At 35.4% G+C, this 16530-nt stretch overlaps 1 protein-coding gene across 1 annotated transcript in view; it reads right to left on the reverse strand.

The window, feature by feature from the left end:
• LOC100607259 (N-deacetylase and N-sulfotransferase 4) overlaps positions 1–16530 on the reverse strand; it is a 274548-nt gene that overhangs the window by 223879 nt on the left and 34139 nt on the right. The window contains exon 2 of the mRNA XM_030798085.1: positions 12679–13902. Coding sequence (XP_030653945.1) covers positions 12679–13656 — 978 coding nt within the window. The 5' untranslated portion in view covers positions 13657–13902. The remainder of the gene's footprint in view (positions 1–12678; positions 13903–16530) is intronic.

The following is a 16530-nucleotide window of genomic DNA, read 5'->3' on the forward strand; positions in this document are numbered from 1 at the left end:
AATAAAAAAACTATAAAAATAAAGAAAAGACATCAGAAGACTATTTGATTTACTTGGGGGAGAAAAAGTGATGGGTAGAAATCATCAACCCCAGCAATGCTCTAGAGCTAGGCTCAGAGTACACATGAATAATGATGAGTTGAATAAAAATAGAAGACAATGTCTATGACTACATTAACAGCTTAAACTATTTTCTAAATTATAATGAAAATATATTCTAGCTTGCTCAGGGCTTTGTAAACTAGTTGCTATTTTCCATGATAATTTAATTTATTTCAGGGCACCATGTGTATTTCTACAAGGAGCATGAAAATAGCAAATTTTTGTTTTATTTGTTTTTCTCTTTAGTCATTCTTTAGATATGAAACCTTTTGTGGTATCTTTTGCTGGTTATTATAATAAGAACACAGCGGCTTTAGCTGAGGAGGCTCATTATAATCTGAGCCAATTAATTGTCTAATTAATTACAATTTATCTCGCCACAGAGAATGACAAAGTATAGAAAACCAATCAGAAAATATCCCAGTGGACTTCCCCCAGGGCTTTTAAAGCATTAACCACAAGATTTAAGGACTCTTATAAAAGATTGCTTTTTTACCTTGCTCACACTTTGCTAGCTTCTTACCAAATACTTCTTAATACTTTCTTTTACCAAAATATTTCTTAATACTTTCTTTTCCTCACGTAGACAATTGCTAGAACTTGACTAGTGAAATGGAACTCATGGACATTAAATTTCTTCTTCCCTGGTGTTTCAAGAAATTGCTCTCAGCTCCGTAATTATCTAATACGGTAAAGTAACCAAAGTCAGCACTTATGTTAGTATTAGATCCATTACTATGTAGCTTGTTTTGAGTACTAATAAATTTAGCCAATGTCCAATTTTTAAATTAAAATTTAATTTGCATTAAAAACAGTAAAAATATTCTGAGAAGAAAAATCTTCACATGGTCAGAGGCCTTGTTTTGAAATATATATTTTTAAAAATTAATAGCTGGTTGCCACACAGGAAACAGATATAAATGAAAGCATGCCTATAAACCACTTGTTTCTAACAAAAAATAGACATCTTTGCAACTCTGTCCTCAAGAAAATAAACATATAAAACTAAATAAAATTGTTTCAATCGATCATAATTTCTAGGCAGAACAACTAAAAGTAAAGATTTAACTTCCTTGTTGTCTTGACACTTAACCCCCATACAACACTCTAAGTTTAGGAATATTTGTGACACAGTATCAGTTGGTACATTTCACAGTGATGGTAGGAGGCGCTCATGTTGAAATTCTTATTCATCAAGGAGTCATAAATAGGAAGGAAAAAAAGGAGTTCCAAATTCCAAATTCCAGATAAATATTGTAATTTCCTTGTTTCATAAACACTGTTCTCTTCTGAGTCAGGCACTCCTTTAATTTCTTTCTTTGAGGACTTATTGTACCTACTGAGCTTTCATGCTTTCTTCCTTATAACCAATGAAAGGCATACAAGAGGCTACTATCTCAATGCATGAGACATTTCCCCTCTATATGAAACTAACTTGTTATTGGTTTACCACCGAATATTGCAAATACTTTATTCAATCTGTTTTTTTCTTCTTTGACATATTTCTATTTAGTGATTACCATTAAAATTGCAAGTGTTAAGCATGATGATTTCTAATTGTACACTGCCAACCCAGTGGGGCCAGAAAGTCTACATTTATTGTTTCAGAAGACAAATATGGATGCTCATGTTAAATCATTAGACCTTAATCCATTAAAATTATGAGACCATAAATCAAACTCCTCATCCTTCCAGCATCTTTACCTCTGTCTGATTCCATACATTTTGATGAACACATCCAGGCTGAAAACAATAGTGATGACATTGTATTTCCAGCTTTCTTTTTGCTCCTCCATTGAGTACATATTCAAATTCTGTCAATTCTACTTCTGCAAGGACTTTCCTGATTTTCCCTTTCTATCCTGTTTACCACCAAGATGGGCTGAGTCTATCTTACAGGCCAAACTCTGTCTTAGCTACTTTCCACTCCTTATCTCTTTAATGCTCACCAAAATATTCTGAATTGGGTTGCTTTACATTGGTGTTACAGATATATGGTATGAGGGTTGAAGAGATTAGGTTAAGGTAAACTAATAGGTGCAGAAGTTAAGATTCAAACTCAAGCCATTGTCTTTTAAAAGAGAGTTTAAACATTCAAGACAGATAGTTCTGGGTTTGTTCCTTGTTCTGTCACTTATTAGCCATATATTAGACAACTATCTTAATATTGCTAAGCCTCATTTTATTCATTCAAAGTGTATAAAATATTACTTCTTAATATTGTTGTGTGCTTGTAAATGATTAGCACATTTCAGCATATATTAATATGCTCAATAAGTACCTGATTTTAAGTTACAATCATTAGTATGCTTGTATTATTGTAACAGATTCTTTAATTGGTCTCCTCAAAACATCTCCCTGGTTCAAACAATATATTTTCCTTCAATTCCAACTCTGATCATGTCACTTTCTAGCTTAAAAATCCTGAGTGACTCCAGTGGTATCCTATTTTCAACAGAATAAAGGCTAATGTTCTATAATAGAATAGGGGCTTTATATTCTGGCCACAAACAGCACCCACATTTAGTCCCACTATTTCTCATTTACCTTATAATTCAATTAACACAGGCAACTTACCATTCTCAAAAATGTCCTGGTATTTTCAGCCAAGTCTGAGCTTAGGCAGATCCACTGGCCTAGAACACACTGCCCAGCTAGCTTTGCTACAGTTTTGTCCAGTGATCACAGAGGACTCAAATGCCACATCCTCCATTAAACATACCTGGTTCCTAGAGGAAGAATTACTGTCCCCCTGTCTTTGTCCCCATTGTGTACAATAATATTGGCATGATATATATTGCATTCTGCCTTGTAATGCAGATAACTGTGAATATGTCCCGTCTATACTACTGAACTCAGGAACTGAATACTTTACATATTTGTGTGAACTCTATAATAAAGGCTGATATACAAAGGAAAAGGTATTGTTGGTATGTATTTTCTCAACTTTTTAATTCTTATTTTAACATGTACTTTTATACAATTTTGGCAATTTTTTAAGTGGAGAATAATCCTATTTGCTTCCATAAAGGAATCTCTTTAAAACAGATGATTTTTCCTTCCATTGATAAAGTGAAATGTGTGTTGCTACTTGAAATAATTCAGAAGAAATGAAAACCTAGATTACTTACACTGATATTTTCAACAAAAGAAAAATTATGATTAACTATATCCTGTACAGTAACTGTCCTCTTGCAAGTAAGTCTGAGGTTCTCCGAGGTCACTGCTGACTGCCGAAATACATGATAATAGAGTTTCTCTTTTCAAACTAGCCAAATTCTACTTAGTAAAGCAATTTAATTGACACAGTGATACTCTTTGTTTACATGGAATAGAATCCATTCTTATTATAAGCCTTTGATACTGCCTGTTTTTCTCCCTGATCAATTGAGGACTTTCAATTGATCGAATTCTCACAGCTGGGCACCTAAGGATTTAGAACATCATTTCATGATGTTCTAAATGTAATCCCTCCCTGACAAGGGAGATCTAGGGAGTTCTATATCAGGATATCAAGACCATCGTTTCAGGGAAGCATTGCTGATGGCTCCTCTCTCCTGCACAGGCTTGCTGTGACTGAGCTCCTAACTACCACATTCTCTGTCGTGTGCCCTATGTCAAACTCCACATTGTGATGTAATTGTTCAATCCCATATTTCCTCCAGGAGTAAGCCACTGCTGTCTATGCTGTTTTTCTCAAGATGACTGCTGCCCGTAAACAATCCAGAGATTTAGTACCTTCTCTCCACTGTCGAATATCTTTGATATATGCTCATTCCCGCCAGCCCGGGCCATTGCCCAGCTCTTATGCTACACTTGCCGATTGCATGCTGGGTCACCCGCCTAGAAACTGCCAGTAACTTTCACGTATTGCTTGCTTGACTGCCTGGCTGGGTCATCCACCCAATTCTTGCTGCCTGGACTCCTTTGCATTACTAAACCTGTACTGGCTGATATGCATCAAATCTGGATTCCATCTACCACAAATCAGAATTTGTGTTTTATCTCTAACTCTGAAAATGATTCATACCGCATTGAGTCTGATGTATGAAATATTCTAAAAACAGATTTTTCTACTAGTTTACCAAATACAACAAACTTATTTATTATCATAAAATATAGAAAAGTAATACTTTCATTTACCAGTGTAGCCTGTCATCTTCTGTACTAATGTTCATAAGATAAACAATGTCTTATTTTCTAAAGACACAAACTTAGTAATCTTGAGGGTTTTTTCCTTTCTCATCCAACCCTTATTCAAATTAGGAATCAAATTTTGAGATTTTGTTTTATAATAGGTTTCTTCTTTGCTGTTCACAGCAATCTGTCTCCTGTTTAATGACGTGATAATTCTTAAACATATTTTGACTGGATATTTTTTCAGATATTTACATTACTAATAGAAGAGTCCTTCTTAAATATAGTAACCTTTTCATTTTTTTTTGTTTTTCTTTTTTTTATTATTATACTTTAAGCTCTAAGGTACAGGTGCACAACATGCAGGTTTGTCACATACGTATACATGTGCCATGTTGGTTTGCTGCACCCATTAACTAGTCATTTACATTAGGTATATCTCCTAATGCCATCCCTCCTCACTCCCCCCACCCCACGACAGGCCCCGGTGTGTGATGTTCCCCTTCCTGTGTCCATGTGTTCTCATTGTTCAATTCCCACCTATGAGTGAGAACATGTGGTGTTTGGTTTTTTATCCTTGCAATAGTTTGCTGAGAATGATGATTTCCAGCTTCATCCATGTCCCTACAAAGAGAAGATTTCAAATGGCTGTTGGAACTAACTAAAACTTATTTCCCTGTGTTTTCAAGACCCTCTATTAACTGTTTTTTTAATATCTGTTAACCTATCATCTTTGTTTTCATCATCAAATTTGTACAATTTATTACTTTTTCACTTTATAGTTTTGAGCATATGGTTTTCAACTCATAAAATATATAGTAAAATAAAGGCATGAAAACATTCCTGTTAAGACATCCATCAGTAAATTACTTGTATCTAGATCAAGCCTTAATACCAGCCTAGGTTCAGATCCATTGAAAACACTAAGTAGGAAGGAAAATCAAACGAATTAGCCTGCTAGCCACTTATTTTGGACTCCAAGTTTATAATATATATTTTGTTTTCTACTTTTGTCTTATATGCAAAATATACAAATCACTTGCTTCAAGATAAAGTTCAAAACTATCCTCAAATTATTCTTCTTTAGAAAGTAAATCAGTTCTGGCCGGCTGCAGTGGCTCACGCCTGTAATCCCAGCACTTTGGGAGACCGAGGCGGGCGGATCACAAGGTCAGGAGATTGAGACCGTCCTGGCTAACATGGTGAAACCCTGTCTCCAAAAAAAAAAAAAAAAAAATTAGCCGGGCATGGTGGTGGGTGCCTGTAGTCCTAGCTACTCGGGAGGCTGAGGCAGGAGAATAGCACGAAGGTGGAGGTGGAGCTTGCAGTGAGCCCAGATTGCGCCACTGCACTCCAGCTTGGGCATCAGAGTGAGGCTCCATCTCAAAAAAAAAAAAAGAAAAAGTAAATCAGTTCTGTGACTAATTGGTTCTGCCCTCACCAAACAGTTAAGAGACAATATAATAACTGTCAATTAAATATTTTTTAATTATTTGTAAGGTTGCTTATTACATTCCTTGGGGCATAACTAGATGTATGAGAAAAACTGTCACCTCTTAATTTTGGAGTTGACTTATATACATAAAGATGCTAAGTGAGAATTAAGGTCAGTGATTATGCAGGGACTCAAGTTAAAAAGAAATAACCATCTGCTGGAGTCATTAGGAGATGTGTCACATTCTTATAAAAAGTAGAACTTAAAATATGGGTAGATTCAGGAAAAGTATTTTAGTAAAGGCATGGAAGCTGAGAAAAATAGGTCGTGGTAGACATGAGATAGTCATAGTTGAAAACTATATAGGGGGCAAGTCTAACAAAAAACAGTGCGTATTGAGAAGTGGGAAGGATAGATATTGAAATGTAAATTTGAACTGGCTCACAAAGAACATTGAAATAAGAAATTTGGTTTTATCAGAGTAAACAGACAACCTACAGAATGGGAAGAAACTTTTACAAACTATGCATCTGACAAAGGTCTAATATCCAGTAGCTATAAGGAACTTAAGCAAATTTACAAGAAAAAAACAAACAACCCATTAAAAACTGGGCATGAACAGACACTTTTCAAAAGTACACATACATGCGGCCAACAAGCATATGAAAAAAAGCTCAACATCACTGATCATTAGAGAAATGCAAATCAAAACCACAATGAGATATCATCTCACAATAGTCAGGATGGCTCCATGCCTGTAATCCCAGTACTTTGGGAGGCTGAGGAGGGCAGACCACTTGAACTCAGGAGTTCAAGACCAGCCCAGCCAACATGGCAAAACCCCATCTCTACTAAAGCTGGGTGTGGTGGCACCTGTCTGTATTTGCAGCTACTCAGGAAGCTGTGGCAAAAGAATTGCTTGAACCTGGAAGGTGGAGGTTGCAGTGAGTTGAGATCTTGCCACTGCACCCCAGCCTGGGTGACAGAATGAGACTCTTTCTCTAAATAAGTAAATAAATAAAAATAAAAGTTAAAAAATAACAGATGCAGGAGAGGTTGCGGAGAAAAAGGAATGCTTATATATTATCGGTTGGAATGTAAGTTAGTCCAACCCCTGGGGAAGACAGTGAGGCAATTCCTCAAAGACCTAAAAACAGAACTACCATTCAACCCAGCAATCCCATTACTGTATATATACCCAAAGGAATATACATCATTTTATTACAAAGACACATACATGCATACAATCATTGCAGCACTCTTCAAAATAGCAAAGATATGAAATTGATCTAAACATCTATTAATGGTAGGCTGGATATAGAAAATATAGTACATATACACCATGGAATACTATACAGCCATAAACAAGAATGAGATCATATCCTTTGCAGGAACATGGATGTAGCTGGAGGCCATTATCCTTAGCAAACTAATATGGAAACAGAAAACCACAAAACACATGTTCTCACTTATAAATGGGAGCTAAAAATGAGAACACATGGACACATAGAGGGGAATGACAGATACTGGGGCCTACTGGAGGGTGGAAGGTGGGAGGAGGGTGATGGCATTAAGGGCCACAGGTATATTAACAGGTCAAAACATGACCATATCTCTGACCTAATTGATAGACAATATTTCACCATCATTAAAAACATAATTAGTTTCTAGGAGCTTATATACATTAGTAATCTTTCTTATATATATTGAGTTTTTAGGTATACAGTGAAATTTTACTAATAAACAAATGATAGTTATTGAAACTGAATTTAATTCTGATTGCCTTATAAAAGGACATTGATTTTTATCTCAGTAGCATTAGTTGGAGAAGAGAATGATAAAATGAGATAAGGCATGAATAATTCTCCAAAAAAAAGATATATATTAGATAGCTTAGGCCAATTATAACTAAGTATTAGAAATAACGAGCATTTAACTTCAGTCAAAAAACTCATATTCTGGCCGGGCACGGTGGCTCATGCCTATAATCCCAGCACTTTGGGAGACCGAGGTGGGTGAATCACTTTACGTCAGAAGTTTGAGGCCAGCCTGGCCAACATGGTGAAACCTTGTATCTACTAAAAACACAAAAATTAGCCAGGTGTGGTGGTGTGCACCTGTAGTCCCAGCTACTCAGGAGGCTGAGGCAGGAGATTTGCTTGAACCCAGGAGGCGGAGGTTGCAGTGAGCTAAGATTGTGCCACTACACTCCAGCCTGGGCAATAAATAGATCGAAACTCCATTTCAAAAAATAATAATAATGAAAATAAAATAAAAATAAACTCACATTCTTTTCAATACATTAAAATTCTTTGCCTTAAAATTACTTACTCTTTAACAGTATGATTCAGAATCTCTATTCAAAATAGAAAATTGGGCTCAAATGAAAGTATGCCTTCTCACACACACACACACACACACGCACACACACACACATTGATAGAGTGAGGTGGTGCTGAGGATAAGGCTATGTCTGTATTTGTTGTTAATGCTCTTGCTATTCCAGTCTAATTGTGGGAGTGGCCAAGGAAGAGTCCAATTACAAACATAACCAAGATTTTTTTATCCGTAACACTCCTACCTTCCTTAATTTGTTTTATTGAGGAACAGAATACCTCTTCCATACCTTGAAATAGGGATGACATTTGAATTTCAAATTCAAATAGGTTTTCAATATATTGAAATATATATGAAATACCTATTAAAATACCTATTGAACACCTCTTTTATACTATTTCGGAGTAATACAGGAAATTGTCAGTAGCTATGCAACACCATTGTTCTAGAATCGGGGTAGAGTTTGAAGGAGGATGAAATTGTCTTTGTGCACTAGTGTGTTAATGTTGTACTACCAGAAAAAAAACATGAGAATGAAGAATATGAGACTATCAAAACTTTTTGGCACATAATTGAAATTATTTCCCACAAAATTATATTTATCCAAAAAAATAAAGTCAAAAAGCAAAAACTGTGACTAGAATATTTTTTCTATGGACATAATTAACCTAGTAGGTAAATAGTCCTCAATTCCAATCAAATTTCTTATATTTATTCATTAATAGGTCTGAGGGAAATATTCAAATTATAGAAGTTTAAGAAAAACACAGAGATAAAAAGCCAGTAAGCATATTTAATAAAATAATAGAATAAAACTGCTCAAATCTAAGGAAAAATACAAATATTCAGGTAGAGGAAGGCCAAACAAGACTGCATTAAGACATGTTATAGTCAAACAGTCAACAACCAAAGACAAAGGATCTTGAAAGCAGCAAGAGAAAAGCATACAAAATATGCTTGAAGGACTTGGAGAAGGCACCAATAAATGGAAAGCTTATCCCCACTGATGAAGTAGAAAAATTAATATTGTTGAATGTCTATGATATCCAAAATGATCTACAGATTCAATACAATTCCTATCAAAATTCCAAGGACATTTTTCACAAAAATAGAAAAAAAAATTTAAAAGATACTAAAATGTATATGAAACTGCAAAAGATCCCGAATAACCAAAGCAATCTTGAGGAAAACAAAACAAAGCAAGATATACTACAAAGCTATAGTAATCACAACAGCATGATAGTAGCATAAAAACGGACAAACAGAACAATGGAATAAAATAGTGAACACAGAAATAAATTCTTGCATTTACAGTCAATAAATTTTCAGCAAAGTTTCTAAGAATGGATAATGGGGAAAGGGCAGTCTCTTCAATAAACAGTGTTAGGAAAACTAGATATCTATAGGCAGAAGCATGAAATTAGAGCCTCATCTCACACTATATAAAAAAATCAACTTAAAGTAGATGAAAGACTTAATTGTAGGACCTAAGCCCATAAAATGACTAAAAGAAAACATAGAGGGAACCTCTATGACATTGGTCTGGGCAAGATTTTTTAGGTATGACCCCAAAAGCACAAGCAACAAAAGGAAAAATAAACAAATGGAATTGCATCAAACAAAAAACTTTTATACAGCAATGGAAGCAACAGTGAAGAGACAACATGAAATGGGAGAAAAATTGGCAAACTATACATCTGATAAGAGGTAATACTAAAGTATATATCAAACTCAAGTAACTCAATGGTAAGAAAACAAATAACTCATCTTAAAAATGAGCAAAAGGCCTGAATAAACATTTCTCAAAAGAAAACACAAATGACCAATAGGTTTATAAAAATAACATCGCTAATCATCAGGGAAGTGCATGTCAAAACCATAATGAGATATCACACCATACCTATTAGAATGGCTGTTATCAAAAGGACAAAAGATAATAAGTATTGGCAAGGATGTGGAGAAGGAGGAACCCTCATATACATGGGTGGAAATGTAAACAATATAGCCACTATGGAAAACAATATGGATATTCTTCAAAAAATTAAAAATGGGACTACCATATGATCTAGCAATCCTACTACTGGGTATATATCAAAGGAAATGAATTCAACTTACCAAAGCAGTATCTGCACTTCCTTGTTCATTTAAGCATTATTTACAATAGCCAAGATATAGAATCAGCCTAAGTGTCTATCAGTGGATAAACAGATAAAGAAAAGGGGGTACATATACACAATGAAATATCAGACATTAAAAAGAAGAAAATTCTATAATTTGTGACAACATGGATGAACTAGAGGACATGATGTTAAGTGAAATAAGCAAGGCACAGCAAGATAAATACATAATCTCACTTTTCATGGAGTCTAAAAAATTTAAACTCAAAGAAGCAGACAGTAAAATGGTAGTTCCCAGAGGTTGAGAGTGAGGAGGTTGGAGAGATTTTGGTTGAAGTACACAAAATTTCATTTTGATTGGAAGAAGAAGTTGAAGAAACCTATAGCAGATTCTAATAGCAACAATGTATCATATTCTTGAAAATTACTAAAAGAGTAGATTTTAAGTGTTTTCACCAAAATTGATAAGTATCTGGGATAATTAACTCCTACGTCATTTTGCTGTATCTAAACATTTCATTTTTTACACATATTTCAAAACATCACGTTGTACATGAAAACTATATATTGTTTTTGTCAGTTAAAAATTAAAAATAAAAATAATTCTGAGGGAGAACCAGAAATAACAACAAAAGAGGCAGTAAAGAGTATTTTCTTCAAAAGCACAGTTCAGTTAGTATGTGTACATAAATAAATATTATATATTACTCAATATGTAGGATATAAGTCTATCCATATGAACACATACTAATAAATACATACACACACACATAGCCTTTCTGATTCTCTCTCCATGTGTGACATTGCTCAAGCCTTTTTTAAATTATTTTATTCTATTTGGGGTTATGTCACTTAAGATAGCCATTAGTGACTTTTGAATATTATTTTGAGTAGCAGTGAGTAACAATTTGTTTTTCTATTGAGAAAAAGTGAAATAGTTGAATTCGAGCTGGTTAAATTCATTTAGACTTATAAAGAACTTTTTAATTCATATTGTTCTTTAGCCTGAAACTAGGAAACGCTATATTTTTAGGCTGTGAATACAGGAACCAACCACTCAAAGAACCTTTTGAAATAACTGGCCTCTCGTTAAGCCTATGATTTCAAAATAAAAAGAAAACTGTCATTTATACTAATTAAAGGGAATAATACATACTAAAAAAGTAAAAGAAAAAATGAGAAAAATCTGGATAGAACTCAATTGTGGTCATTTTATCTGTTCTTAACAGTCTCAAAATGAAATATTTGGGTCACAGTCAAGCAGTGCTTCATAGGAACTTATTAAAAACAGAGTTCATTGGTTCACATATACTTTGAAGATTTTTAAAAAGTGAACTTATACTACTGCTTTCAATCATTTTGCTTTACAGTGGCCATCAGGTCTTAGGATGAAAAAAATACCCTGTTATTTTGAAGAAGTATCCAAATTTTATCTTTGGAAGATAAACACTTTAACAGAAGATCCAAAAACGTCGATGACATCTTAACACTCTTTGATTCCTTTAACATTCTTGGTTGTGTTCTCTAATTTTTGTTTATGTGTTTGCTAAAATTATTTACACACAAAATAAATTTAGTTATACATAGGATGAGATAGTCACAAGTAAAAGATCAGGTGAGAGTACTGCATCAAGATTGTTTAAAAGATGATTATCTTCAGAATTGTGCACCTAATCTAGTGTAGCATATTGGCTTTATTTTTATTTAGTAGCAATCACAGGCTGAAGCTGTTATTCAGTCAATTGATCAAAACCTAGAAGTGCTACCAGCAACACTGCTGTGTTTTCCCAAATAATGCAATAAATAAATAATAGGTATAATAATGAAAGCTACCTGAGGCCAATCCAATACCACATTCCCTATAAAATGATTTGTGTTTGCTAATATCCATATTTTCAGATATCTGAACATTTCATATGAGCAAATATTATGCTTGCTTGAGATTATAGAAAGGTCTTGTGCTGTTTCTCCATTTTCTATTTACACCACAACTTTCAAACCCAAGTTTGGCAGGATTTGGCAGGGTAAATAATCCAGAAATAGAGTTATATGACTATCTTAGTTTCACTGTTACAAACTGCAGCATGTACTATAATAAGGGAAGCTGTTCTGTGTGATTCTAGCTGGGATGGGAAAGACTTAGAAAGAGGCAAGGAGGCCGGGAGCAGTGGCTCACGCCTGTAATCCCAGCACTTTGGGAAGTCGAGGCGGGTGGATCACGAGGTCAGGAGATCGACATCCTGGCTAACATGATGAAACCCCGTCTCTACTAAAAATACAAAAAAAAAATTAGCCGGGCACAGTGGCAGGGGCCTGTAGTCCCAGCTACTTGGGAGGCTGAGGCGGGAGAATGGCGTGAACCCAGGAGGCAGAGCTTGCAGTGAGCCGAGATCGCGCCACTGCACTCCAGCCTGGGTGACAGAGCGAGACTCTGTCTCAAAAAAGAAAAGAAAAAAAAAACAAAACTTTAGTAATCTATCGTATTTGGAATATTTTATCAGTACCACACTGTGAAATACAAATTTTGGTGTTATTTACAAATATGCTTACCTTCACATCTTTGACATTCATCCTTGTTCCCTCTTTCCCAACAAATATATCATCAATGTCCACAAGGATGTACCTGTCCAAGGACAGTGTCAGCCTCTTCCCTGACAAGAAGGAGATGGCATCTATGAAGATGAGCTTGTGCAGCCAAAAGTTCAAGTTGTTGCCAAAAAGTACTCGCTGAATTCCATCATGAAGCCCCAGATCCTGAATCACCGTTGCAAAGCGTGTTTTGCTAGACAAGGATGAAAGGGATTTTTCTGTCTGTAACTCAGTTAAAAGTACAGGCTGGTAGGTTGAATGATTATATTGGAAAATAGTCCAGTCTTCCCCAGGAAGAGGGCCTTTCTCAACTTTGGGGGCTTTGGTAATATGCAGCAAAGGAGATTGAGGGTTAACAAAACAGTCCTTTAGAGCTAGATTATTGAAAAGGTTTAACGGAAAGCCTTTTAATTGTGTACTTGGTAAGCTGTTCTCATTGGCTTTATGAAAACCGATTATACTAACACTGTATTCCACACAGTATTTTTCTAAGAGCTCTCGATTCCATGAGTCCATGCTGACATACTTCAGAATATTTTCATAAATAACTAAAGTATATTTCCCTTTGCCATTATCTGTAAGAGGAGGTATATCTCCCTTTCCAGGGGCAATAACCATGTGGTACTGAAATCGGCTGGACTCCAAAATAGCTATGATATCTTGACCGAGTTGAGAGTATTGGCTCTCCACAAAGAGAAGGACAGTAGGGTCAGTTTTGGATGTATCAATAGGTTTAACTGTTTTCAGTTCCATTGACCGATATGGTAGAATTTTGATGTCAGTGCATTCCGCTTCTGCAGTGGTTTCAATAAGTGTCATTTCCTGTTTGTAGCCAGAGTAGAGAAAATAGGCAGAAATGACAATGCTCACCAAGCAAAAGGTAGCTAAGAGAACAATCAATGTTCGAAAACTTCTCCGAAGTTTCACAATAAGATTCATTTTTTTAAATAATGTTTTGGAAGCTTTTTCCCAATTTCGTTTCCTAAAGTGCCATAGTGAATAAAGTATGAGATGTTGCAAATATCACTTCCCCAGAGTTCATGTAACCATTGCAAATCATGTAAAATGTTTGAAGGGAGCACAACTGAGTTAAAGCTGGAAGGCAATAGATGGGGAGGATATAAGTTGAGGAAATTTTGAGTATGTCCAGTATGGAGAATTGCTGCAGAATCCTCTAAGCATAATCTGAAAGAGAGGAGAAACATAATAACTAAGACAAAAATATAAATATAAATATTTATTTGTATATAAATGCTGATGCTAAAGAAACATATATAGCAATGATAATTTTAGTGTGTTAATATGCTAAAATATTAACAACCTGATGTTTACAGTCCAGACTTAACTACCTATAGTAGATTTTTTGATAACCTCCAGAACACAGAATCCAATTTTGTTTTTGCCTAAACATCCATATGTATATAGAAACATGTATTGAGATCATTTTCTAACTAATCCCACCGAAAAAGAAAAGAAGTAAGAAAGTAAGCTTTAACAAAGAATGTCAGTTACCATAAAACTATTCTACAGAACTGATAACAATTATATACATATAAAACTAGGAAATCAGGAATCAGGGGCTTAGAGCAATTAAACATGTTCTTAGGTATCTGCTTGAGTCTCTGGAATTCCCAGCTAACTAAATAAATCTATCTTAAGTTTAGAGTAGTTACAAGTTTTTCTCTTTAATAATATATCCTTTATCTGGACTCACAGGGAGCCACTTGGCCCCCTTCAGCATTACAGCCCAGATACATAGGATTGCTCCTTTTTCCTGCAGGAACAGGCATTCTCAGATCTCGCTAATGAAACAGAGGACAGGAAGCTTAGGTGCAAAGAACATTGACGTGTTAGTCTCAAAGCATATTTCCTACTTTTGCCTACTCCTGTAATAAGAATTAAAACCTCTTACTCATTGTCAATTTTTATCCAAGAATCAGATGTTCTATTTCTCTATCACTTCCTTTAGTTAAAAAAAAAAAATGAATGTAGAATGCATTTATATTACTTTGTTCTTGTATTGCTCTAAAAAAACACCTGAGGCTGGAAAATTTACGAAGAAAAAAAGGATTAATTGGCTCACGGTTCTGCAGGCTGTACAGGAAGCATAGCAGCTTCTGCTTCTGGGGAGATGTAAGGAAGCTTCCAATCATGGTAGAAGGCAAGGGGGTGCCAGGTGTCTCACATGGTGGAAGCAGGAGCAAAAGAGAGTGTGGGCCCAGAAGACAGGAAGATGAGGATATGTTTGGAACTTCCTAGAGACTGGTTTTAAATGGTAGTGACCAAAATGCTGATAGTGATATGGACAGCGAAATACAAGCTGAGGAGGTCTCAGATGGAAATGAGGAACTTAATTAGGGGCTGGAGAAAAGGTCATTTTTTGTTATGCCTTAGCAAATAACTACACTACATTGTACCCCTGCCCTGTGGATCTGTGGAACTTGAACTTGAATGTGATGATTTAGGGTATCTGGTGTAAGAAATTTCTAAGCAGCAAAGCATTCAAGAAGTGGCGGGTGGATCACGAGGTCAGGAGTTCAAGATCAGCCTGGTTGGGATGGTGAAACCCTGTTTCTACTAAAAATACAAAAAAAAAAATTAGCCAGGCGTGGTGGTGGGCACCTGTAATCTCAACTACTCGGGAAGCTGAGACAGAGAACTGCTTAAACCCGGGAGGCAGAAGATGCAGTGAGCTGAGATTGTGCCACTGCACTCCAGCCTGGGTGACAGAGCAAAACTCCACTACGCCCCCACCCCCCCACCCCCCAAAAAAGTGACCTGGCTGCTTCTAACAACCTATACTGAGATACATAAGCAAAGAAATGACCTAAAGTCAGAACTGATATTTAAAGGAGAAGCAGAACCGTGAGGCAATTAAAACTCTTCTTCATAAATGACCCAGTTGCAACTATACAGTCATTTGAGAATGAACTAATACAGCATTTAAAAAAAAAATTTCCCATGGCCAGGCACAGTGGCTCACGCCTGTAACCCTGCACTTTGGGAGGCCAAGGTGGGCAGATCACAAGGTCAAGAGATCAATACCATCCTGGCCAACATGGTGAAACCCCATCTCTACTAAAAAAGTACAAAAATTAGCTGGGTGTGGTGGTACACGCCTGTAGTCCCAGCTACTCGAGAGGCTGAGACAGGATAAATGCTTGAACCCAGGAGGCAGAGGTTGCAGTGAGCTGAGATCACACAACTGCATGCCAGCCTGGCCAGTCTGGGCAACAAAAGCAAAACTCCGTCTCAAAAAAAAAAAAAAAAAAAAAAAATCCCAAACTGCTTCATCACAAATGGACATAATTTTCCATTATTATTAGATGTTTTTCCTTGTATAGATGATTCTGACTTTTATGAATTACTTTATATACAAGCTTACTTCATCTGTCTCTAAACTGTTAGAGTACGTAAATAATTTTCAATTTCCCAGTTTGCCAAACTTTCCCTAGGATAACTATTTTGGGTGAAAATAGTTCATGTTATCAATGTGTGAAATATATATTTAAGATATGTATTACATCAGACATATTACATCAGAGAGAATTAGCATGTTTTTTAATGAGTGGTATGTTCTATCACACTGTGGATATTTTATGGATTTCTTTATTTTTTAATTGGGGGATCTGAGTGATGAATGGTTATTAATGATGACTGAAAATTTTTTAGATTAAATAGTTAAACATTACAATATTATGTCACTACTTTTCATTTTATATTTCTATGTTCTACAATACTTAATCTCATTAGTAATTTAAATTTAAAAAATATACATGATGTTGAAATGGTTGTTTCTGTCAGAAAATAACT

This window comes from Nomascus leucogenys, chromosome 18, assembly GCF_006542625.1.
Source record: "Nomascus leucogenys isolate Asia chromosome 18, Asia_NLE_v1, whole genome shotgun sequence".
Classification (NCBI taxonomy): domain Eukaryota; kingdom Metazoa; phylum Chordata; class Mammalia; order Primates; family Hylobatidae; genus Nomascus; species Nomascus leucogenys.